The following is a 27,786-nucleotide window of genomic DNA, read 5'->3' as shown; positions in this document are numbered from 1 at the left end:
GCAGCCCTGATGAGCAGAAGAGACTCTTTTAAAAACATTAAAATCCTTTGACTGTTAGTGTGTATGTACTGTTTCTACTACTAAGTTACATGAGAATTATTGAAGTGAAAAACGACGCACTTAAACTCACCCATCGATCTTCCAACAAGCCAACTTGATATTCAGATGTTTAATGTTGAACATAATACAGGCCTGATTTATAGTTCAATATCATATTGGGTTATGGAGGCCTCTGAGCGCCATGAATCATCAGATGTTTTCTTTATATATATCTGGCACTGGAGAAGAAAGCGGAGGGAAAGCGCGGCTCAGACGCTCCAGCTGGTGTGTGTCTGTAACAGTTATTAGCAGGCTGATAACGCTTCTGTTTACACTGTACTGGTCCCGGACTGGGTTCACTGGTGATGTTTCACTGCGGCTCGTGACAGCTCACAGTTTCTCAATGTTTTTTTTCCATGAGAACTCGTTCACGTCTGGTTTAGTGCAGTAAACCGGTCCATTATTCTTCTGAGCGCAGTCGGGACCCTGCAGGCTGACTGGATCCAGAGCTCAAACTCAAGGCTATTTTTAGAGCCATTAAGAGTTTTACAATGTGACGTTATTTTCATGAGACCGAAGCACATTTACACCAGACTCTCACGACTTGCTCATTAATGGGAGAAAACATACATTGAAATGCTAAAGAATTACTGTACTATTACACACTTTGTTGTACTGGGTTTATGCTGATTTAAATATTTATTTTATTTTATTTTAAAAGATTTAAAATACATTTATATTTAAAAATATATAGTATTTTAGTATAACTTGAATACAGTAAAAAAAAAAAAAAATTATATATATATATTATATAAATAAATATAAATAAATATATATAATATTTTTACAATTCTTTTCAAGTATTACCTGAATGTAGTAAATAAATAATATATTTATAATATTTAACAAATAATTATAAGTATTTTAGTATAACTTGAATACTTTAAAAGTTTTTATATATATTTATAATATTTGTACAATTATTTAAGTATTTTTAGTACAACTTTAATGTAGTATTTTATACATTTATTATTTTTTAAGTATTTTTAGAATAACTTGCATATAGTAAAAAAGTATATATTTATAATATTTCAAACATATTTGTAAGTATTTTAGCATAACCTGAATACAGTAAAAATGTTTGAATATATTTATATTTTTAAAGTATTTTAGTATAACTTGAATATCTAAAATAGTTTGTATATATATTTATAATATTTGTAACATTTTTAAAGTATTTTTAGTATAACCTGAATGTATTATTTTTTTTATTATACATTTATAATATTTTCTAAGTATTTTTAGTATAACTTGAATACTTAAAAAAAAAGTATAATAAAAATACTACATTCAAGTTGTACTAAAAAATAATTTAAAACTGTTTATACATTTATAATATTTGAAAAATTATTTAAGTATTTTTTAGAATAACTTGAATAGTAAAAAACGTGTATATTTATAATATTTAAAGGCAGGGTAGGTAGAAATGGTCTAAAAATTTTATTTTTCAAATTTGTTTAAACTTTATGTACATATCAATACATAATTAAAATGTAAGTACTCTGAAAAAGAAAGTATCAAAATCGAGTGTCTGTAGACCTCTCACGACTGTTTTAAAGATATCTCATTATTTCCATTCACTCCACCCCCTCATTTCTGTGCTTCTTCCAAAGCCACGTCCCCAAAACACATGAACGCGCGACTCCGACCGCTGAGCTAGAGGACGCATTATTTACCTGAGACAAGCGGAGGGGAAGGGGCATTTTTTTGCCTGGTTTGCCTTCACTAACTGCATATGCCGGTACTGTAAATTTAGATTGCTCTTTCTCTGCCATTGTTTTGGTATTCCTAGGTTCAGTGCCTTCTTCTTCTTCTTCGATAGATTTTATTGGCAGCTTGCAAACATAGTGCATTACCGCCATCTACTGGACGGAGGTGTGATCAGGTTCCGTGCCTCTCGCACTCCTCAAATCAAACGGTCGCGCGCAAGTGGGTAGGTGCTGTGTGGCAAAAGGGTGGTTGCCATGGTTGCGAGAGAGTGACAGTCGCCTAAGCCAATCCTTTGATTCGTCCCGAATCGAAATAATGAGCTGTGTTTAATACAGATTAAACGGTCTAGAGTCACTTGATTTTTATACTCTTTTTTTCAGAGTTCTTACATTTTAATTATGTATTGATATATATAGAAAGTTTTAACAAATTTGGATCTTTAATTTTTAATAAATCCTACCTACCCTGCCTTTAAAACATATTTTTAAGTATTTTAGTATAACTTAAATACAAAAAAAATGCAATTGTGAAAATACTGAGAATTACAAACCAATCATCCAGACGCATTACAGTCATGAGAATCAGAGTCATGAAAATAATATCACAGTAGTAATAGTCATTTTCTTTATGCAAAATACATATTTTTGGTGTGAGATATTGCCATCAGTTAATTCGTTTTTTCATAATTATGCACAAAATAATCTGATCCCGTCTGAGTTTAAAACTAGTACGTCTGATAGCTAGGCCTGTCACGATAACAAATTTTGCTGGACGATAAATTGTCCAAGAAATTATCGCGATAAACGATAATATTGTCGTTCTGAGATCATTTTCATTTAATATAATTATAATGGCATAATAATGCAGGTACACCTTTTCAACGATCTATAAACTTTTATTTCTAAAGAATATTAAACATTGAAAACGGAAAACATTTTAAATATCCAAAAAAATGAACAAAACAACCAAAAACAATAAAAGCAATGGACTCTTAGTGTCTGTTAACAAAATAAATGTCTGTTAATAAATAAAATGGATGTAAACAAAATTGCACTTCAAAAAATATTAAACATTAGGCTTTAGACATTAGGCATAAATAGTGATACATTCCATAACAGGCAAAACTGACAGTTAGGACCTTTATAAACAAAACAAAAAAAAAGCCTCAACAAGCCATATCGCACAATTTTGCACTGTTACTCCTGTTACTTTGTCCTCCTGTTACTTTGTCAAGTGATTGTGTACTGGCGGGAAGACGGAGACGCTCTTTATTACGTGTGTATGCTACGCACTGAAAATACTTGGTTAAGATTAGGGGTGAGGAGTGCGTGCGTATTACACGCCATAAAGAGCGTATCATATGCACGCAAAAACTATTTTTGGCGTATAAATGGCACGAGAAATAACATTCGTGGTATAGATACACATTTTCATGTGATCGGGCTCGCTGTCGCAACTCACAACTAGCGTCTTCTCTCTCTCCCGGCAGTCGCCGCAAACAGTCCCGCCGCCGCCTCCCCACACAAAGACCATGTGACTGACAAGCCCCGCGGCGCCGCCTCCCCACACAAAGACCATGCAACTGACAAGAGAGTTCACTCCTCCTATACGCTAAAGAACCGAGAGTGGTCATCCAGTCTCTTTGGTAGAGACTGAGAGAGAGAGACGAGGAAAACAAACAAGCATGCAGATGGAATTATCGCGGCCGGAAAAATTATCGAGCTCATTTTTTTTTATCGTGTTACCTGTTTAAACCTGGCCAGCTCCTTCAGGGCTCGTCCCCACTGCTGCTTATAGTGGAGTTTAGATTTAGTTGCCGATTCCAGTTTCCTCTCCAGTTCCACCTTGATAATAAAAACGTATGAGTAGGTTCCCAAAACAGCCTTTGTATATACACATATGTGGTGTGTTGATCAGTGTGTGTGTGTGTCTGACCTTCTCGAGGGTCAACAGGTTGATCTCGGACTGCAAACGGACCTCGGGCCGAACGCTCTGCTGATCCCGGAACTGCTGAAACTCCTTCTCCAGATGCTTGTGTTTGTTCTCAGACTCTTGCATCTTTAAGAGTGGAAACAACATGATCATTGAGCAAAAGACAATTGGGAAAAAAGTGCAAAAAATTCTCACCCAAGTTAACCCTGTAAAGCTTGACATGTAGTCCAAAAACATCTATTTCTTAACCTTAATAAACAAATAAAAAAAACAAATAAAAAAAATGTGTATCATATTTAATACATCAAAACTCATTTTTTTTTATGGCTCATATTGTTTGATATAGTGAGAATATGGAGGAAAAAACATCTCCGTTATGTTCAGAGGAATAATATGCAAAAATATGCAATTTGGTGCAGATGCTGATATTTATATTTATATTCTAATGGCTTGTAATGAAAATCATTGAGTTCTTTATAACAGCATTGCAGATACTTGCATAAAATGCATATAAATATCAATATCTGCCAATAATATGTCTCCGTAAGATATTTAAATGCTTGATGATCAAAGCTCTGTAGTTATAAGTCCCCCTGTGGTGAAGATCCAGCGTTTACTGTGGTTTATGTGTGTAAAGCCCTATAGCCCTATTCGAGTTACAATCCTTATCCTACGTCTGTGATGTCATGTACGGATTCGGACGGGACCAACATCTCCGTGTTTATTACCGAGGTAGGAGTGTGTGTGTTTCACATGTGGGCGTTGCAGAAGATCACGTGCTCAGAATGCGTGGATTGCGTATGAAATTTGATCAAATGTATTTTGAAATTAAGTACTTTTAAAATTAAGCACTTTGAAATATAAAGTAAAACAGCCAAACGTATTTAGTGTTTTGTAAACATTTGATAAAAATTGTAGTATAAAAAAAACTAAACATACATTTATCATCATGATTTTATAGAACTGGGTTCTTATAATAAACCCACTGGAATAAAAAGTTGTAACTTATATAATTGACACGTTATGTAATTAAGTGCAACTGATATTACAGTAGCCAGCCTCAACAGTTTACGTGATTTGGCTCTTGTTGTTGATTTCATTTTTTCATGTCTTCGGAGTGTCCCGAACACATCATCTACATCCATTATCAGAAACTTGAACACCGGCGCGATAGCGAGAGATTGTACGGTAGCTCACGCTGACCAAAACACACAAGAAAAAGCGTTTTGGAAAAAAACACTTTGGGCAATCACAGACATTCGCATTCGGACGGGATGAGATTTCTCTGAGGAGCGCCGAGTTTGGAGAAAACCAGTAGGTGATTTGCTCTGGAATTTTTACAGAGGTCGTGTGAGAAGAAGACACACATGGCAGATTCGGAGTACGTCTGTGAAACTGAAACTTCTCTAACGTCCCCCTGTGAAACTAGTCCCGTCCGAATAGGGCTTTAGTGGTGTGTTTAATCTGCTTTAAGACAAAGCATGTGTAAGTTCATAAGTCGACTCCATTGCTGAGTATTTCCTCCTTAAAACTGCAGTGAACCAAAGACAGTCTCAAACACACGCTTTGAAATCGCTGGTGTTTCTGATGTCACAAACTACCTTGTAACCAATCAGATCAACGTGTGATCGTCAACCAGTGGATCTCTGAGCTGAGTGAGTGAGTGAGTGGAGGCGGGGCTCATCTGCATATTCATAGAACCGCGCATACTAAATGTTTTTAGACATTTTAAGACATGAAGACATTTATTCAAGGGAAAAACATTTAAATATGTAATTTTGCTGATCAAAGATGAGCTTTAAGGGATAAAAGTATTGATTACTTTAAAACATATAATGTAATGCAATACAATGATTGAGAGATAAACAAATGAATCTTCCTCAAAAGTGTGATTTTCTAAAATGATGTCTGTTACTGTTTAATCAAGTAAAGTTGCTTATTTTTAAGTATTTTTAGTACAACTTTAATGTAGTATTTTATACATTTATTATTTTTTAAGTATTTTTTGAATAAGTTGAATATAGTAAAAAAGGATATATTTATAATATTTAAAACATATTTTAAGTACTTTAGCATAACCTGAACTCAGTAAAAATTTTTTTATATATTTAGAATATTTTACAAATATTTAGTATTTAACTTGAATATCTAAAATAATTTTTGTATATATTTTTTATATTTGTAAAATTTTTAAAGTATTTTTAGTATAACTTGAATGTATTATTTTTTTATTATACATGTATAATATTTTTTAAGTATTTTTAATATAACTTGAATACTTAAAAAATATAAATGTATAATAAAAAATACTTCATTCAAGTTGCACTAAAAAAATTATTTAATTCAATATCACTAACAATATCAAAGTTATTCTTGCGTTTGCTTTATTAAATCAGGTCAGATTTGACACAGAAAGACTCGTGAAGCTCGAGCTGAAGGAGGACGTTTGTACAGTTACACTGAAAGACTTTTACTGGATAAAAGAGTGTAAATGATCGATCACTGAGACCTTAGAAATGTGTGTATTAAATATCATACAGGAGCTTTAAAGGGTTCAGTCGTTAAATCTGATGAAATGCTCAGACATGATTCACAGCCTCACTTCTCACATTCAGCTCTGAGGTGAAGCAACACCGCTTAAACTGAGAGAAGCGCTGAGGGCCGCAGTGTGTGTGTGTGTGTGTAGCACGTCTCCGTCGAGCAGCGCATCCATCAGCTCGCGAGCGGCTACCGCTGAAACACTTCAGGAGTGTTAGACAGCGTCCAGTCCAACTAAAACCTTACAAGCGCTCTCCATTCCCCGCTCCTCTCTGACAGGAAGCAGACGCTGCCAGATCTGACACTCCATGTTTGGTGTTCGCAAACGAGGAGATTGTGTCCAGAAAGAGGAGGATTCTGCCTGGATAAACCGGTTAGTGTGTGTCGACGCGGGACAAATGTATGTTTACACACTCCTGACACCAGAGGGAAGGCGATATATACGCCGGAGCGCTCTCATCTTCTCTCTCGCATGTCAGAAACCTACTTTGCTTGATTTGTTAGCGCTGTGGCGGGCCAGATGTTTTCTGGGAAGGAATGAGACGGCAGGCTGAAGTATTTCAGCAGTGGGCTGTCCGAGAGCTGGAGACGCGAGATCTTCTACTTCACCCTCAATAGGAAACAGACGCTGGATCTCACCACAGAAAACTCCGCTTTGGTCTGGTGATTAATTACATCAGTGATAACGAGAACTCCTGGGAACGCTCTACACGTCTGAAAGATGCCAATAACAAACATTCACTATTATCTTAGAAAACATCTATATACAGTACCAGTCAGAAGTTTGGAAACATTACTATTTTTAATGTTTTTGAAAGAAGTCTCTTATGCTCATCAAGCCTGCAGTTAAAAAAACAAACAAAAAAACAGTAATATTATGAAATATTATTACAATTTAAAATAATGGTTCTCTTTTTTAATATATTTTAAAATGTAATTTATTTTTGTGATGCAAAGCTGAATTTTCATCAGCAAGTACTCCAGTCTTTGGTGTCTTATGATCCTTCAGAAATCATTCTAATATGCTGATTTGATACTCAGTTATTATCAATGATGGAAACAGTTGTGCTGTTTAATATATTTTTTTGGAATACTTTTTTCAGGATTCATTGATGAGTAAAACGTTAACAGCATTTATTCATAAAAACAGCATTTATTCCAAATAAAAACATTTCTAACAATATAGATCGTTACCATCACCTTTTATCAATTTAACGCATTCTTGTTGAATTAAAGTACTAATTTCTTTAAAAAAAAAAAAGTTATTGTTCCCAAACTTTTGAACGGTAGTGTATATTGTTACAAAAGATTTCTATTCTAAATAAATACAGTTCTTTTTAACTTTTTATTCATCAAATAATCCTGAAAAAAGTATCTCAGGTTATAAAAAAAATATTAAGCAGCACAACTGTTTCCAACATTGATCATAAATCATCATATTAGAATGATTTCTGAAGGATCATGAGACACCAAAGACTGGAGTACTTGCTGATGAAAATTCAGCTTTGCATCACAAAAATAAATTACATTTTAAAGTATATTAAAAAAGAGAACCATTATTTTAAATTGTAATAATATTTCATAATATTACTGTTTTTTTTTGTTTGTTTTTTTAACTGCAGGCTTGATGAGCATAAGAGACTTCTTTCAAAAACATTAAAAATAGTAATGTTTCCAAAATAGTAATGTTTCCAAACTTTTGACTGGTACTGTGTATATATATATATATATATATATATATATATATATATATATATATATACATCCACAAACAAACATATACACACACACTACCAGTCAAAAGTTTTGATTTTTAAATGTTTTTAATAGAAGTCTCTTCTGTTCACCAAGGCTGCATTTATTTGATTAAAAATGCAACAAAAGAAATATATTGTTAAATATTATGACAATTTAAAATAACCATTTTATATTTTTATATTTTTTAAAGTGTAATTTATTCCTGTGATCAAAGCTGAATGTTCAGCATCATTACTCCAGTCTTCAGTGTCACATGATCCTTCACAAATCAGAATAATATGATGGTTTGATATTTATGATTATTATCAATGTTGAAAACAGTTATTTACATTTTTATTTCAGGATTGGTTGATAAATAGAACGTTTTTGAGCATCAAATCCGCATATTAGAATGATTTCTGATCACAGGAATAGATTACATTTTAAAACAGAAAACAGTTATTTTAAATTGTCATAATATTTAACAATATTAGTTTTTTTTTTTATCAAATAAATGCAGCCTTCGTGAGCAGAAGAGACTTTTTAAAAATCCAAATCCGATCCAAAACTTTTAATTAAAGTGCATCTTAAAAAAAAAGAAAGAAAGAAAAGACAATACAGAAAAAAACCACATAATTCAACAAAAACGCTGCAAAATGTGATGCTGCCATTTTCACATTTGATTTTGATCGTGACGTCAGAATAGATTTAGCTGTAATTGTACAGGAGCATTTTGTGTCACTTTTTCACCTCAAGCCTCCAATATTTCCTGAAATCCGCCGACACAGATTTCAGATCTCAAAACTTTCATATATTATTAGGGATGCACCGAAAATTTGTCCGATACCAATAATTCTTTATGCTTGAAAGCCGATGCCCGATATATTGGCCGATAAAATATTATTTTTGAGAGCCTGATTACAAAAACAAAGTCCCACCATTAAAATCCATGTTCCAAACACAATTATAATGTTCTCATAATAATGCTATATAGCTGATATGACACATGTTGCACTGAACTGTATTTTTCACTGAAAGTGATTCCAATCATATTTCAAGCAATTCAAAAATCATCATGGTGAACATGGTACTACTGTTATACAGTCACATGACCAGAACAATGAGTCACATGACCAGCACAATATTACTGGCTTTACTTCAGAAACCCAGAGACTCTCAGATGAGGAGCAAATCATGAGTCTGTGTTCAACGAATCAGTTCTGATCCTGGTTGTCTTCCCGCCACACATGCAGAATATTTTATGATGCAAAATTATTGTTATGTTATTACAGTTATGTGTAACTGACTTTCATGGGTAACCTCATAAAAATATTTCCTTTTCCTTGAATCCCTCCCTTGTCTGGTTTATGCTATGCTAATGTCTGAAACTGTATTCTGAGCTCTTCTTTCCTGCTATTCCTCACTGGTAAGTCGCGCTGGATAAAGGCGTCTGCTAAATGACTGAATGTAAACGTAACACGTCACTTCTCAGATATTACGAGACTGACAAACGCGATCCGGCATGTAAAGTTCAGGATCACACCTCTATATCACCAGATTACCAGTAAACCACTTCACTTAAGAATGGGTGGATTAGCGAGTGTTGACAGCAGTCAGTGATCCAGCAGGCGTGACCTCTTGACCTCACGACCCCAGGGGTCACCAGGCCCCTCCCAGCTCACGCTTCCAGAAGGGCAGAGATCATCTCACAGGTCGTGTCTGGTGTGTTTGCTGCGTTTACCTGCTGTCGCTGCCGGGTCAGCTGATCCTCGAGCTGCCTGACCTTTGACCTCTCCAGCTCCACCTGGTGGTCACAGTCCTCTCGCAGACGCCGGCTGCTGTCCTGAAGCTCTCGCATGCTGAGCTCGTGTTCAGATCGCATCTCGCGCTGGAGTCTCTGTGTCTAAACCAGCACAAGCAGAGTCAGACACCGGTCATCTGAAGCTCGCAGGCTAACGTTTAGCAGGACAGCCTCACCTCGGCCTCAGCGTGAGCCAGCGCTCGCTCTCTCTTCTCCAGATCAGACAGTGTTCTCTGTAGCTGTTCCTCCAGAAGACTGTACTCCACTTCCTAGGAAACAACAGCTCATAAACCTCAGTGAGACGAGACGGCTACAGATTCCCACAAATCATTTCATTCAGGTCATCATTTGCTCTCCGTCATGTTTTCCCAGTTAGTGGTCGGAAGATAAATCAGCAAAGCTGATATTTAGCATTTTTGTAATTATCGGCATCAAAAGCAGGACTTTTATTTTGACAGCACTGAGAACGCATTCTCCATCCTGGTTCGTTTACAGCCTCTGATTTATGGAAGCTTGTTTTAACCATGAAGAAATACAATAAAAAAAGGGAATTGCTGTTTTTTTCTCTTGCAATTACAAGTTTATATCCACAATTCAGACTTTCGAGTTTATATCTCACTATTCAGAGTTTATATCTCACTATTCACAGTTTATATCTCACTATTCACAGTTTATATCTCACTATTCAGAGTTTATATCTCACTATTCAGAGTTTATATCTCACTATTCACAGTTTATATCTCACTATTCAGAGTTTATATCTCACTATTCACAGTTTATATCTCACTATTCAGAGTTTATATCTCACTATTCACAGTTTATATCTCACTATTCAGAGTTTATATCTCACTATTCACAGTTTATATCTCACTATTCAGAGTTTATATCTCACTATTCAGAGTTTATATCTCACTATTCAGAGTTTATATCTCACTATTCAGAGTTTATATCTCACTATTCAGAGTTTATATCTCACTATTCACAGTTTATATCTCACTATTCACAGTTTATATCTCACTATTCACAGTTTATATCTCACTATTCAGAGTTTATATCTCACTATTCACAGTTTATATCTCACTATTCACAGTTTATATCTCACTATTCAGAGTTTATATCTCACTATTCACAGTTTATATCTCACTATTCACAGTTTATATCTCACTATTCAGAGTTTATATCTCACTATTCACAGTTTATATCTCACTATTCAGAGTTTATATCTCACTATTCAGAGTTTATATCTCACTATTCACAGTTTATATCTCACTATTCAGAGTTTATATCTCACTATTCACAGTTTATATCTCACTATTCACAGTTTATATCTCACTATTCACAGTTTATATCTCACTATTCAGAGTTTATATCTCACTATTCAGAGTTTATATCTCACTATTCAGAGTTTATATCTCACTATTCACAGTTTATATCTCACTATTCACAGTTTATATCTCACTATTCACAGTTTATATCTCACTATTCAGAGTTTATATCTCACTATTCACAGTTTATATCTCACTATTCAGAGTTTATATCTCACTATTCACAGTTTATATCTCACTATTCAGAGTTTATATCTCACTATTCAGAGTTTATATCTCACTATTCAGAGTTTATATCTCACTATTCACAGTTTATATCTCACTATTCACAGTTTATATCTCACTATTCAGAGTTTATATCTCACTATTCACAGTTTATATCTCACTATTCACAGTTTATATCTCACTATTCAGAGTTTATATCTCACTATTCACAGTTTATATCTCACTATTCAGAGTTTATATCTCACTATTCACAGTTTATATCTCACTATTCACAGTTTATATCTCACTATTCAGAGTTTATATCTCACTATTCACAGTTTATATCTCACTATTCACAGTTTATATCTCACTATTCAGAGTTTATATCTCACTATTCACAGTTTATATCTCACTATTCAGAGTTTATATCTCACTATTCACAGTTTATATCTCACTATTCACAGTTTATATCTCACTATTCACAGTTTATATCTCACTATTCACAGTTTATATCTCACTATTCAGAGTTTATATCTCACTATTCACAGTTTATATCTCACTATTCAGAGTTTATATCTCACTATTCAGAGTTTATATCTCACTATTCACAGTTTATATCTCACTATTCACAGTTTATATCTCACTATTCAGAGTTTATATCTCACTATTCACAGTTTATATCTCACTATTCAGAGTTTATATCTCACTATTCACAGTTTATATCTCACTATTCACAGTTTATATCTCACTATTCACAGTTTATATCTCACTATTCACAGTTTATATCTCACTATTCAGAGTTTATATCTCACTATTCAGAGTTTATATCTCACTATTCACAGTTTATATCTCACTATTCACAGTTTATATCTCACTATTCAGAGTTTATATCTCACTATTCACAGTTTATATCTCACTATTCAGTTTATATCTCACTATTCACAGTTTATATCTCACTATTCACAGTTTATATCTCACTATACACAGTTTATATCTCACTATTCACAGTTTATATCTCACTATTCACAGTTTATATCTCACTATTCACAGTTTATATCTCACTATTCACAGTTTATATCTCACTATACACAGTTTATATCTCACTATTCAGAGTTTATATCTCACTATTCTGCCTTTTTTCTCACAATTCTGCCTTTTTTCCTGTCAATTCCAAGTTTATATCCACAATTCTGACTTTTTTCCTCCAATTCTGAGTTTATCTCACAATTCACACTTGTCAGATTTGTGAGGTATAAACTTGCAATTGCAAGAAAAAAAAAAGAACTTTCATTTTTAAAAAGTCGGAATTCCTTTTCTTATTTCATGGCAGAAACAAGCTTTCATAACGTTTTACAAATCTATCTAATAAATTATTAGACACAACGGTTAAACAAAGTAAACGCTATACAAAAAAAGTGTTTGCATTTCTATTATTATTAGTAGAGAAAGTCTTTGAAAATAAACGTTTGATTCCACAAACCTTGGTGAATCCAGCTGTGAGATCTAAATAAATATTATGTAAAATAAAAAATTAATTTCATTTCAGCAATTGTTATTTATGTATTTTTACTCTTTTTAAATTAAATAGCGATTTCTATCGGCCAATGATCGCAAAAAAAAATCAATATCAGTCGACCACTAATCCCAATCCCGTGGGACTCTGTATGATCAGATCTTTCATTCTCATCTAAACGACAGCAGACCGAGACCAGAGGATCATAACAGCAGATCAAACTACTAATGCGCCACTGTGAGGAACACAGCCATGCAACAGAACAGCCTGAACATTCCTCCTGTGATTTAACCCTTTATGCAGTCAGAGAGTGTGTGTGTGTGTGTGTGTACCTTCTTCTTGATGAGAGCCTCTCGTTGCTGATCTCTTCTTCTCCACTCCCCTGCCAGCGCCTGCATGTGACTCAACTCCTTCTGCTTCAGCTGAACACACACACACACACACACACACACACACACACACACACACACACACACACACACACACACACACACAGGCTTCCATCATGTTTTTTAAGGCCAGACAAGTAACTTGTTGAGGTCAGTTTGTAGAGTAAGACACACGCCTGCGCACATATATATACAAACACATATCTATAGACTGAACACGTGATACGCATGTGCAGAGTTTCACAGATTCACGTTTTTGAAGTTTGAATATCTCACAATTCAAACTTTATTGCTAGGCCTGTCACGATAACAAATTTTGCTGGACGATAAATTGTCCAAGAAATTATCGCGATAAACGATAATATTGTCGTTCTGAGACCATTTTCATTTAATATAATTATAATGGCATAATAATGCAGGTACACCTTTTCAACGATCTATAAACTTTTATTTCTAAAGAATATTATTGAAAACGGACAACATTTTAAATATCCCAAAAAATGAACAAAACAACCAAAAACAATAAAAGCAATGGACTCTTAGTGTCTGTTAACAAAATAAATGTCTGTTAATAAATAAAATGGATGTAAACAAAATTGCACTTCAAAAAAATATTAAACATTAGGCTTTAGACATTAGGCATAAATAGTGATACATTCCATAACAGGCAAAACTGACAGTTAGGACCTTTGTAAACAAAACAAAAAAAAGCCTCAACAAGCATATATCGCACAATTTTGCACTGTTACTCCTGTTACTTTGGCGAGTGATTGTGTACTGGCGGGAAGACGGAGACGCGCTTTATTGCGTGTATGCTACGCACTGAAAATACTTAGGATTAGGGGTGAGGAGTGCGTGCGTATTACACGCCATAAAGAGCGTATCATATGCACACAAAAACTATTTTTGGCGTATAAATGGCACGAGAAATAACATTCGTGGTATAGATACGCATTTTCATGTGATCGGGCTCGCTGTCGCAACTCACAACTAGCGTCTTCTCTCTCTCCCGGCAGTCGCCGCAAACAGTCCCGCCGGCGCTTTCCCACACAAAGACCATGCAACTGACAAGAGAGTTCACTCCTCCTATACGCTAAAGAACCGAGAGTGGTCATCCAGTCTCTTTGGTAGAGACTGAGAGAGAGAGACGAGGAAAACAAACAAGCATGCAAATGGAATTATCGCGGCCGGAAAAATTATCGAGCTCATTTTTTTTTTATCGTGCGATTAATTGACTTATCAACTATCGCGACAGGCCTATTTATTGCAATTCTGAGTTTATATAAACGGTATAATTTTTTTATTTATCATAGTGTAATATTAGCAATAGAAAGGCCAACTATATCAATCTTTCTCATCCCTCGTCAGCATTCAGCAAGTCTGCATGTATATTATTCAAACAAGTCTTTGAAAAGCTTCTCCTGTGGCATTAGTGTTGATATCAGAACCACAAGCTCATACTAATTATGCTAATTTGAACAGTAAAAGACTAAACATTTCAGTTTAACCAGAGACTGCTGAACTGATACCTGATCATCAAACATGTCCTCCTGCATCTCCTTCCACATCTCCAGCTCCAGCGCTGCCTTGTACTCCAGGGTTTCTCTGGGTCGCGTGAGTGTTTCTGACCCACCCTGACCCTGAGGAGGAGCCACTGCTGCCTGCAAACAAACATTACCCATAATTCTTCCCTGTAGCTCTAACAGTAGAGCGCTTGCAACGCCAAGGTCATGGGTTCGATTCCCAAGGTGAGCAAGAACTGATAAGAATGTAAATGTAAGTCTCTTTGGATAAAATGTGAACGTGAACATCTGATACAGCACCTGTGAGGATTCAGAGACCAGGATTTCTTGAGCTTTCACAAAACCCAGATCTTCAAGAACGCTCACATAACAGAGTTCAGCCAACTTCTCAGACCTGCGGACACAGAGCTCAGGGTCAACCTGGAAATACTTCCTCTAAACAGACTGATCAGACGCAAACAAGATCCTTACAGTGAAAACCCAGCGTTTAATGTTGTTTATGTGTCTATGTGGAGTTTTTAATCTGCTTTAAGACAAAGCATGTGTAAGTTCATAAGTCGACACCATTGCTGAGTATTTCCTCCTTAAAACTGCAGTGAACCAAAGACAGTCTCAAACACACACTTTGAAATCGCTGGTGTTTCTGACGTCACAAACTACCTTGTAACCAATCAGATCAACGTGTGATCGTCAACCAGTGGATCTCTGAGCTGAGGGAGTGAGTGGAGGCGGGGCTCATTTGCATATTCATAGAACAGCGCATACTAAATGAGGCACGAGTTACATTCAAGATATTTTAAGGCATGAAGAATCTTTTTTAAGGAAAAAACATATTTTAAATATGTCATTTTGGTGAGTTTTAAGGGATAACATTATTGACTACAGGGATTTAACGGATAGTTCGCCCCAAAAACGATCATTCTGTCATCATTTATTCGCCCTCATGTCACTCCAAACCTGTATGACTTTCTTTCTGCTAAACACATAAGAAGATCCTCAGTAAGAATGCATCAGTGTTTTTCTCCACACACTGAAACCGGGTCTAATGTTCTCTGGCTCCCAGCACTCTACAAAACGTCGTCTTTTGTGCTGTGAAAAAGAAGAAATGATGACAGAATGTGCATTTCTGGGTGAACTGTCCCTTTAAGAGAAACGAACCCTCACTTAGAGATTTCCCATTGTGTGTTTGGAGGCCGCCATCTAGAGGTGAGACCTGTGCGCTGCGGGGACTGAGCCGAGACGTGATCCAACAACTGAATATAGTGCTGTAAGCTCTTATTAATCGCACACTGATATACTAAAGGTGGATATACAAGTATGTTTAACTTTATCTGCAGGCATAAAGCACAAACAACCGTAGCTCTGTATTCAAAGCATTCATGAATTACAACTATTAAAGGGATAGTTCACAAAAAAATGAAAGTTCTGTCAGTAATTTCTCTCCCTCATGTTGTTCCAGACTTTCGTTCGTCTTCGGGACACAAATGAAGATATTTCTGACTGAATCTGAGAGCTGTCTCACTCCTCCACTGGCTTCTCTGTTATTGAAACTTGCCGGCACAGAAAGTTAGTAAAGATAATGTTTAAACTAGTCCAAGTGACTACAGCGGCTCAACCTTTAGTTTATCAAGCGACGAGAAGACTTTTTGTGCGCAAAAATAACGACTTTATTCAACTCTTCATTTTCTTCTGTGTGCCTCAGAGTGAGTTATACGTCAGAACAGAGGCTCACTATTGGCCGACGCTGGTCATGCGTGTGATGTTGGCCAATAGTGAGCCTACGTTGAGCCACTGTAGTCACTTGGACTATTTTAACAATGTTTTTACTAATTTTTCTGCGCCCGCAGAATGAAATTACGAACCCGTGGGCTTTAATGATGGGAATCCTCTCGGTCCAGCTCTGCCTCCAGCGCTGCCGGCCCGACGGGTCCAGGAACCGTGTTTTCTCTGAGCTGAGGAGACGAGACAGATGAATACTGACAGAACCCAGCAGAACATCAGGAGAACTGGGCTCTCTGTGCCACATCTCCACCAGCAGAGGGACCCTGAACACACCACAACAACAACAACAACAACAACTGATCAACAAGTGTTTTGTGTTTTCATCATAGGCAAGGCAAGTTTATTTATATGGGACATTTCATACACTATGATCCTCCATATCTTTATGCACACTATAATCATCTTTTACATTGTAATTTTTTTATATTTGGCTAGTTTGTGTGCTGTGTGTGTGTGTGTGTGTGTGTGTGTGTGTGTGTGTGTGTGTGTGTGTGTGTGTGTGATAGAGACAGCCGGAGAGCATGTGACCTCACCTGTGTGTGTGTGTGATAGAGACAGCCGGAGAGCATGTGACCTCACCTGAGGAACGTGTCCTGAAGCTGATTGGGCAGAGCGGCGAAGTCAAAGGCACAGAAGGACTGTGGGAGAAACACCTCCGTGTTCTTCTTCACCTCCACCGCTGGACTCGTCATGATGGGAGACGCACTGCCGAAGAACTGGTACGCGTATCTGCAACCAGAGGAACCCAGTCATGACACGAGTGACAACACTTCAGAAGAGTCCGCTCACACTCCCAGAGTCACCTGGGTTACAGGGACACCATTATATGAGAACTGAACCTGAAACTTCCTTAAGCTGGACTGAGACGCTATTCTCTTCTAGAAACAAACTCTGCATTATTCTCCTGTTATCTCAGTAAAGCTGCTGTGAAACTCTGTGCTGTATAAATGAAGGAGACTTGATCTGACCTGAGGACGCAGTTGACCGGGAAGCTGGTCCTGAGATCCCGAACGCTGCGCAGGTCCAGAGAGAAGCAGAAGTGATGAGCCGACGCCGGGATCGAGATCTTGGGAGCAGAAACAGACACTGAAGAATCATCGGCTTCACCCGGAGAAACAGGAGCGGGAACATCTGGAAACACTGAACACAGATGATGACACGGTGTTATGATGATGCTTTATGATCACACTGATGACACACACACACACACACACACACACACACACACACACACACACGGGAGTAAACAAACTACAAATGTCTTTGGAACATAAGACATATGACATTTTTCTAAATGTCATAATCATTTGTTAACAAACAAGTATTCATTACTTCTATGAGCACATCGTTTCTACATTAAATTATTACATTGTTTAAATTAATACATTTTTAGCTAACTGTGATTTTGTATATGTACATTTCTGAAATCCATAACTTACACAGTTTCCTCTGATATCAGATCACTGTAAACTGTAATATTATGGAGTCTTGCATTTTCTGTAAAGCTGCTTTGAAACGATGTGTACTGTGAAAAGCGCTGTACAAATATTCAATCCTGCTGCTATTGCTTCTACAGCGCCATGGCAGAAGAAATGAGATTTCTTTTTAATCATATTTAAAAAGAATAATGAGATTCCTAAGTATTTTTTTCTTGGTTTCCAGCACAAATATCTAAACGTTCTTAAATCAAAATGGTCTTTTCCCACCTTTTTTTTGTAAAATGTATCAAAATTAAGCTAATCTGTGCTTAAAACAGGACAAAATATCATCAAATGGGTTCAAAAAAATCTCTGTTTATTTTTCTGACTCCATTGGCAGATTTTGTTCTCGTTTTAAACACAAACTCACTTCATTTTTATTAATTTTTCAGACTCAGTATATGTGACGTCTCCAGTAAATGTCTCTTGATTTGAGGATGTTCAGATATTTGTGCTGGAAAACGAGACAGAAACACTGAGGAAGAACATCATGTTTTGCAGTGAACGGAACGAGATGTAAAGACCAAAATAAAGCATCTTTCAATGCATATGCACTAAAATTGGTTGATGATATATATTAATACATAGAGGTCACTCGATTATGAACTCTGCTGATATGATATAAAACAAGCCCGAATTACTCTGGGACTCTTATTTTGAAACGCCTCTGCTTTGCTACTGACAGCTGCTCATTTAAACGGGGAGATCAAACACGCACTCATAACTTATTACAATATACAGGCCATAAAACAAACATTGTCATAATTCATTACCAGTAGATGGTCTGCTCTGAAACCATGAGCCTGTAGAACACGCAACAGGATTCGATGACCTTAAATGTGATTAAAATTAACTTCCGCGGAAACCCTGTTTAAATCATTCTGATAAACACTTTTTTGTAGGAAATAGTGTATAGTTGAAACTGAGGTGTAAATGAATGCTATTTCATCCCACAGACTCTACATGTGCGTGAACCATAGACTAAAAACTATGTGCGTAGTGTGTGTGACGTCACTTGTAGTGTTTCTGAAGCCCAAAGTGGGCGGAGCCGGCCGTCGCCATCTTGATAGCACGTCACTCCCGGATAAACGACAATGTGCAGCGAGGCGGATTAGCTGAGGTGACGTGACGCTAACAGACAGCAGACAAACGGCTAGTAGTGACATCAGCGGCAATCCACCTATCACTCAAGTGGCCACGCCCTTAATTATGCAGAACTTTAAGCCTTAATATAATTTAAACGGGTGAGTTATAAAAACATTCACCCCCTCACAGTCGTCATGAAGGGCAACATTAGCCATATAGACCAAAACCACTTTTTGCACCAGACTGTAAACATGCTTTTTTCTGCTGTAAAGTTGGGCATTTTAACATGCGAGTCTATGGGATTGAGTCTCTTCTGCAGCCGGCCTCTAGTGGCCAGTGGATGAACTGCAGTTTAAGTCACTTCAGTGTTGGACTCGAGAGAGACGGGAAGGTTGCGCTTGGCGTGAAAACTTGCCATGTGTTGTGGGCGGGGCCTGCCTGTCATGATCTGTGGGCGGAGCCTGTCTGTCATGATCTGTGGGCGGAGCCTGTCTGACGTCACTGGTCAGACTCTCGGCCTCGCTCTCCGAGTGCTCAGGAGAAGCAGCCGGAGACAGAAGAGGCCGGTCATGTGACTTCCTGTCGGGTGACTTCCTGTCAGGTGACGGGCTCATCGGGACTCTGTGCTCCTCTGAGGGACGTTCACGACGGCCGGCTGGCACGGGGCCTTTCTTCACTGGAGTTTTAGGTCCGTTTTCAATGTCTAACTGTTTAAAAAAAAAGATCTGTTAAAACACTGAAAGAATAAGATGGTTATAGTTCCCTACAGTCAAACCAAAACTTACTCCAGATATAATTTGTGATATTTCTTCACTAGTGTGATCAGGACACTATAGTTCATTTATGTAAGTGAGGAGAGCAAAATTAAGTAAACTGTGACATATTATACCCAAATATTCTTCATCCAGCGACTACCAGTGACATTATCCACACTGTGAGCTGATCATGTTTTGCTGAAGTGTGTTTTCTTTAATTGCTAATGCTCTTTTTACACACAGACTGAACACAATGAAGCATCACTTGGTGATTGGTTGAGCTAAACTGGTATTATCTAATTGTGTAGTTAAATTTAACAGCTGACAGATATTCAACATAATTCATGTGTGAGACAGTCTAACAGAAGGACGGACAAAACCAGTCAAATATCAACTGAGTTCTGCTCATATTTTAGTACCATCTTCTAAACTATAGCGAATAAACTGATAATGTGAGAAATGTTGAAGATGTCGGAGTAAATGTTGCTTTGACTGTATAATAACCGTGCACATGATGCGTCTCGTCTGATCACCTGATGACTGATATCCTCGGCTCTCAGTGTCACCGAGACGCCCACCGTGGGCTGGAGGTCCGGCGGGACCGGCTTCAGGTCCGGTTTCACTCGGTTCGGGGGCTGTAGGATGAAAGCGCCCTCTATAGTGGCCGAATGTTGGGTCAGATCCGTGCCACTCTTCATTAACCCGGCCAGACTGACGTCAGTGCTGCCGAGAGACTGGTTTCCACAGCAGAGATGGATCTGTGTGCAAAACACACATTCATCACTATTAGTCAAGTCACATTTATTTATATAGGCTTTATAGGATTTATTAATAAGACTTCAAGACAAAAAACAGCCATTCACTGCCATTATAAAGCTAGGAAGAGCAGGACATTTTAATATAACTCAGATTGTGTTCGTCTGACAGAAGAGTGTCATATACACCTAGGATGAGTTGAGGGAGAGTAAATCATGGGCTAATTTTCATTTTTGGGTGAACTATCCCTTTAAGTGCTGAGAATCCATGAAATTTACTCCTACTTTCAAACTTAAGACTAAAGATGGCCCTGGTCTACACGATGGTAATGTTCACCTGGAGACACGGCTGCTGGCTGAGGAAGAGGCGAAGGACTCGCTCGCTGCTGCGGATGCGTACGGACGCGCGCTCCGGCTCGAAGTTTGGACTGATGAGGTTCTGGAACGGTTCGCTGGTGACGTCGTTCCCCAGTAGAGTGTAGTAGAAGAAGAACTCGGACCCCTCAACGGACAGCTTCGTCGAGCTGGAGATCAACTGAAGAGCAGAAAATGTGTCATATTATGTTAAGTTTTGTTTTCAGGCTCTACTAGAACAGGTTTTCCTGCTTGAATGTTGATTATTCTCCTCATATTCTCCATTGTTGCGGCTCCTCTCTTCCCAGTCTGTCAGTAACGCTCTGTTTACTTCCTGTCTCTGTGAAGCCCCTCCTTCTGAAAGCACACTGTGCACTGATTGGTCGGCTGGATCAGTGTGTTGTGATTGGTCGAGCGCTTCGAGTGTGTTTGTGAAATGTCCCGCCCCTAATTACCATAACCGCCAGTTTAACCCACTACTAACTAACTCAACCAGGCCCCGCCCCCTTTATTCTGCGCATTAATTATTATAATGAGGAATATTGTGACGTGTTCGTTCCCGGAAGAAACTCAAGACTAATGGAGGCGTTTCAGGAGTTCAGGAACACTGACACTGATATAGAGAAGAACTGGAGCTTCTTCATGATCAAACAGCAACACTACACACTAAACACAGATGAAGATGAGCAAAGCACAACAGCTCCTCTTTAAATCATCAGATCCAGTAATGAGAGTCACGTACCTGCTCCAGTTTAGTAGCGAACGCAACCGTTACCGACAGCACAAACATGTCAGCGCAGAGATCTTCAGGTCCGATCTGGTGAAAAGCTTCTTCCTCGTTCAGAACCGCAGTGAGTTTGGCAGCTTCGAGAGGAACCAGCGCTGGAGAACCTGCGGGACCGAGAGTTTACAGGGACATCAGCAACAGAGCGCTCGCTAGAGTCGAGAGGAACCAGCGCTGGAGAACCTGTGTGTGTATATATGTATATATATGTATATATGTGTGTGTGTGTGTATATGATTCCACCAAATCAAGTGTGGATCAGTGCACACTCTAAAGGCTAATATTACCCACAAACCACTGCACTTTGGAGGAGGAACTACAAACACGAGTAAAAAGTGTTAAAAAACTACAAAACATGGCGGATATGTGCGACCGACAGTAGGCGCGTTTCCATTACAGATTTGCGCAAAACTTTTGCGATTTTTTTTAAATGTCGACAAAAAACTAAATGAAGCGAAATGATGGTTTCCATTAACTGATGTTATGAAACTAAAACTTCATTTTTTCCTCTCGCGATCAGTAAAGTCATTCCAAAAACCATGGCAATGGACGTTTGTAGGATTCTGTACTATATCCCAGCCACTGCACTGGCCATTATTATTATTAATGGAAGGAGATGTGTGTGTGTTTCCAAGCATTAATGGTAAGGAACGACCCTTATTATACTGTGAGCGGCACATATGAGGAGTTTCTCCCTCAGATCTGCTTCCAGGTCTTGATTGTGGCATTTATTTGAGGTTTAGAATCCATTAATCCTGTAATTATTTTGTCTTATATGAGTTTAATAAAGAACTCGGTCTCGTATTCTGTCCAAACACACGTCAGGTCTACGTCAGGTGACTGTAAATACTGTTTCTATTGCAGATTTGCGAAATATTTCTGTTTCGAATTGCCTGAAAAAGCTCCTCATGAGAGCGGAAAAACTTTTTTGCGATAAATGGGAGTTTTTGCGAAATTGACGTGTTTCTATTGGGCGTATTTTCAATTCGCAAGTTCAATTTGAAGGATAACGGAAACGCGGCTAGTGAAAGTTTTAGATAAAGGGTTTGAGTGACTAATCAAAGTTTAACCTGATGGAAAAATATTTATTTAAAGTTATCCGTGTTATATTTCATCTGCAATAACAATGTGTGATAAAGATCCGTTTGGCCATTAACTTTTAAAAGCATCATTATGCATTAATACGAGGAGAGTCTCCGCATGAAAGACCCGCGACTGCAGATCATCGAGCTTCTGCTTTTCTCTACGATACGGAAGAAATGTGGAGGATTTTATCTTTGACAAGATGATTGACAGGCCATATTACTGTGATAAGATGATTGACAGGCCAGTTTACTGTGATAAGATGATTGACAGGCCAGTTTACAGTGACAGAGAGCAACCGTTAAACACGCAACTGTATGCCGTGATAGTGTGTCCCAAAGCTCGTCTACTCTTCTGATACACACTCAAAAGTATGCACTTTTTCTTCACAAAAAGAGTACATGCTTTTAGTAGGCGAATTGAGACGCAGCTTCAGTCTCATATGTGACCCTGGACCCTGGTCTTATGGGTAATTTTTTTTTAATTGAGATTTATACATCATCTGAAAGCTGAATACATAAGCTTTCCATTGATGTGTGGTTTGTAAGGATAGGACAATATTTGAAAATCTGCAAAAAAATCTAAATATTGAGAAAATCACCTTTAAAGTTTCTATTGGCGACTGCAGCATTCACTCACACAAATACATTTGATATATTTACAGTAGGAAATTTACAAAATATCTTCATGGATCATGATCTTTACCTCATATTCTAATGATTTTTGGCATAAAAGAAAAATGGATAATTTTGACCCGTACAGCGTATTGTTGGCTATAGCCACAGATATCCCTGTGCGACTCGAGACTGGTGACGTGATCCAGGGACACATACGCGAGTGATTTACTCGCATTGTATAGGGTTGGTAGGACATGATGCTTTGCAGCCCACCAACAGAGGCAGAGAACATGAGGAACATGGGAAGGAAAGAAGACATTAGCCGTGTACGTGCAGTACCTGCTCTCGGCGGAGCTTTCTTTGCCTTGAACGTCTCCGCGGTCGGCTTCGTGTCGTTCTCTAAGATCACACTGATCAGGAGGGCAGGTTTGAGTTTCGTGTATTTGCTGCTGAGCAGAGGATGCCATTTAGGAGCCTGAAGAACACACACACGACTTACAAATACAGGAAAACCTTCCATGACACGTACACTGAAAGAGTCTCTTCTGCTCACCAGGGCGGCATTTATTTGATCAGAAAATACAGTAAAAATAGTGAAATATTATTATGTGTCACTGTTTTACTGGATAAAGCCTTGCTGAGCAGAAGAGACTCTCAAACACATTTAAAGTTCTTAACGTGCGGTTTCTGACCTGCTTGATGTCCTGCACGGATCTGAGGTCGAGGACGATGTATCCCACACTCTCTCTGGCACCCGAGCTGGAGTCCACGGCGTAACACTGCAGTTTGATGGGTGTCCTCTGGAGCCTGTGGGAAGCAGACAGAAGGAGTGTTTCCATTAGCCTTTAAATAAAAACTAAAAAACTAAACTAGACTTAAAGACTAAAGACTAAACATCTAAAGACTAAACATCTAAAGACTAAACTGGGAAGGGACAAAAACTCCCATGTATCGCAAAAAAGTGGAGCAGATACACACACACCTGTGCTGGTGCAGAAACACACACACCTGTGCTGGTGCAGATACACACACACCTGTGCTGGTGCAGATACACACACACCTGTGCTGGTGCAGATACACACACACCTGTGCTGGTGCAGATACACACACACCTGTGCTGGTGCAGATACACACACACCTGTGCTGGTGCAGATACACACACACCTGTGCTGGTGCAGATACACACACACCTGTGCTGGTGCAGATACACACACACCTGTGCTGGTGCAGATACACACACACCTGTGCTGGTGCAGATACACACACACACCTGTGCTGGTGCAGATACACACACACCTGTGCTGGTGCAGATACACACACACCTGTGCTGGTGCAGATACACACACACCTGTGCTGGTGCAGATACACACACACACCTGTGCTGGTGCAGATACACACACACCTGTGCTGGTGCAGATACACACACACACCTGTGCTGGTGCAGATACACACACACCTGTGCTGGTGCAGATACACACACACCTGTGCTGGTGCAGATACACACACACCTGTGCTGGTGCAGATACACACACACACCTGTGCTGGTGCAGATACACACACACACCTGTGCTGGTGCAGATACACACACACACCTGTGCTGGTGCAGATACACACACACACCTGTGCTGGTGCAGATACACACACACACCTGTGCTGGTGCAGATACACACACACCTGTGCTGGTGCAGATACACACACACCTGTGCTGGTGCAGATACACACACACCTGTGCTGGTGCAGATACACACACACCTGTGCTGGTGCAGATACACACACACCTGTGCTGGTGCAGATACACACACACACCTGTGCTGGTGCAGATACACACACACCTGTGCTGGTGCAGATACACACACACCTGTGCTGGTGCAGAAACACACACACCTGTGCTGGTGCAGAAACACACACACCTGTGCTGGTGCAGATACACACACACCTGTGCTGGTGCAGATACACACACACCTGTGCTGGTGCAGATACACACACACCTGTGCTGGTGCAGAAACACACACACCTGTGCTGGTGCAGATACACACACACACCTGTGCTGGTGCAGATACACACACACCTGTGCTGGTGCAGATACACACACACACCTGTGCTGGTGCAGATACACACACACACCTGTGCTGGTGCAGATACACACCTGTGCTGGTGTAGCGTCCGCCGGTCGAGCTCCCAGGCTAGTTCAGTGCAGAACTGAGGATGTTCTCGATGCTCCACCGCGTCTGTGGCCAAAGTCTCTCCGTCGAAACGAGCCTCAACGACCAGAGCGAGCCGAGGGCTTCTGGGAAACTGGCGGCCTGGAGAGACGAAACACAGGTGAGGTCCTCAGCGTTACTCTAGAGCGCTTCAAAGCAGCAAATACAGCACAACTTCAGCTGGAAAACCACAATTCAGCTCACGGTCTGTTAGTGTCAGTGCAGTGAGACTGATATACTATGGTTTATACATTAGAGGCCGATCGGTTTCGCCAATATATCGGTACCGATAGTTGATTGGTGGAACTAGCCTATCGTTATCGGGGAAAATCCAGTTTTTCCGGCTCTCGTCCGTTGCTGGAGCGGCTGAGAGGAGCGTGCTGTCATCCCATAGAGTGAGAGCGCCCTCTAGAGGACAACACAAGCTGGCACGTTTATGCAATATTAATGCTCTGGCCTTTGCAGATATGGCCATCTTTAGTGACTCTTCGGATTTATATGAAATGGTAACACTTTTAGCATTAACTAAGGTTAATAAATGTTGTAGTATTGTTCATTGTTAGTTTGTTCATTTCAACATTTACTAATACATTTTGAATTGAGTTTTCATTTTTATTTCATCTGTTAACCTTAATTAACATACTATGATCAAGGTACAATTGTCTTGCTCAAATATTAACACATGCTGTAAAAAATATATATATTTTGCATAATGCATATAGTTCATGAACTTGCAAAGTGTAACCTATGAAGTTTAGGCATGTCTCTAGTTATAGCTAAAGAAACCTGTACAATTTTAAATTATTTTCTGTAAAATTAATTCTGTAGAACTTCTCATTTTAATAAATTCATATTTGTATATTCATTTCCTTTAGCACATTTCAGGTCAGCGCTGTTTTACTTGGAGTGTTTATTTATTTTATATCCAGAATCCATTTTAAAAATATGTGTTGATCCATCGGTAATACACACGGGACTTCAGCACACTATAGAGAATACTATGGTATTACCATGTTAATTACACCGATCGTACTTTTATTAATGACATATTTATCAGCAAAATACACATTTAATTAATGAGTGTAGTCATATTCCTAAATAAAAAGTTGAAATTCTGACTTTAATGTCATAATTATGACATAGAAATGCAAAACTATGACATATTAAATCAAATTGATGACAATGTCATAATTATGAGTCATAATTATGATATTAAAGTCAAAATTGAAATTCTGACTTAAATGTCATTAATGACATAAAAAATCGTGAAAATGACAGTCAAAAATATGACACGCCGAAATCATGACATACAAGTGAAAATTATGACTTAAAGTTTTAGTCAAAAGTTTAATGTCATAAAAAGTCGAAATGTCTTTAAATGTCACTGTCAAAAAGTCATGATATGGTACTTCAAACGTACTATAGCGAATACTATGGTATTACTATATTAATTGCACTGCACCGGTTGTACATATTTATCAGCAAAATACACATTTAAATAATTGTAGCACTAAATGAGCGTGTAATGCCTCGAGAGAACACGTGACTGATATGATTTAACAACATTAATCGTTAATATGACACCGAATGCACTTTGTTTGTATCGCAGGAGTCGTGAGTGATTCATCTGTTACCTTCAAGGATGGAGACGACAATCAGCAGCTGCTCTGCTTTGGACGCCATGGCATCTCGCGGCGTTAATTAAAGATCCTCATAATGATCCAGAGATTTCACCTGTTGTTTACTTTCAGCGCGTCTGTTGTGTTCAAATCACGAAGGTAGGGTAACTGTCAGTCTGCGTCACTTCCGCCGGAAACAGCAGCGTGTTTGTGTGTGACTCGCGCTCCCCCTGTAGGAAGGATGAACACATCACACATTCACTAATAACTCATCTTTTGTCTTTTTATTGAAAATAAATTGATGAGTGGAGGCCCATTATCGCCACATAAGATAAAAGGCTTGTGTAGATCATAATTATGACATCAAAAGTCGATTTTATTACGAGTTTGTGAGATGAAATTGAAAACTCGAAATAATAAATCGGAATTATGACACTATAAATGGATGAGATTAAATAAAAAATTCGAAATTATGACAAGTCAAAATTATGACATACTAAT

The 27,786-nt window shown here is 38.3% G+C and overlaps 1 protein-coding gene across 1 annotated transcript in view; it reads right to left on the bottom strand.

Moving 5' to 3' along the window:
- Window positions 1-27,521, bottom strand: part of cep120 (centrosomal protein 120) — a 32,726-nt gene extending 5,205 nt beyond the window's left edge. Inside the window, exons 1-18 of the mRNA XM_084388653.1 lie at window positions 27,301-27,521; window positions 25,612-25,768; window positions 24,158-24,272; window positions 23,805-23,940; window positions 21,724-21,872; window positions 20,965-21,162; window positions 20,406-20,630; window positions 19,533-19,824; window positions 17,522-17,693; window positions 17,133-17,282; window positions 16,634-16,816; window positions 15,072-15,165; window positions 14,778-14,909; window positions 13,192-13,281; window positions 9,994-10,086; window positions 9,758-9,919; window positions 3,745-3,867; window positions 3,555-3,653 (exon numbers count right to left, since the gene is read on the bottom strand). Of these exons, the coding sequence (XP_084244779.1) occupies window positions 3,555-3,653; window positions 3,745-3,867; window positions 9,758-9,919; window positions 9,994-10,086; window positions 13,192-13,281; window positions 14,778-14,909; window positions 15,072-15,165; window positions 16,634-16,816; window positions 17,133-17,282; window positions 17,522-17,693; window positions 19,533-19,824; window positions 20,406-20,630; window positions 20,965-21,162; window positions 21,724-21,872; window positions 23,805-23,940; window positions 24,158-24,272; window positions 25,612-25,768; window positions 27,301-27,349 (2,619 nt within the window). The 5' untranslated portion in view covers window positions 27,350-27,521. The remainder of the gene's footprint in view (window positions 1-3,554; window positions 3,654-3,744; window positions 3,868-9,757; window positions 9,920-9,993; window positions 10,087-13,191; window positions 13,282-14,777; window positions 14,910-15,071; window positions 15,166-16,633; window positions 16,817-17,132; window positions 17,283-17,521; window positions 17,694-19,532; window positions 19,825-20,405; window positions 20,631-20,964; window positions 21,163-21,723; window positions 21,873-23,804; window positions 23,941-24,157; window positions 24,273-25,611; window positions 25,769-27,300) is intronic.
- Between the last annotated feature and the right edge of the window lie 265 nt (window positions 27,522-27,786).

This window comes from Rutilus rutilus (genome assembly GCF_951802725.1).
Source record: "Rutilus rutilus genome assembly, chromosome: 19".
Lineage (NCBI taxonomy): Eukaryota > Metazoa > Chordata > Actinopteri > Cypriniformes > Leuciscidae > Rutilus > Rutilus rutilus.
This window is presented reverse-complemented; position numbering and strand designations above follow the sequence as displayed.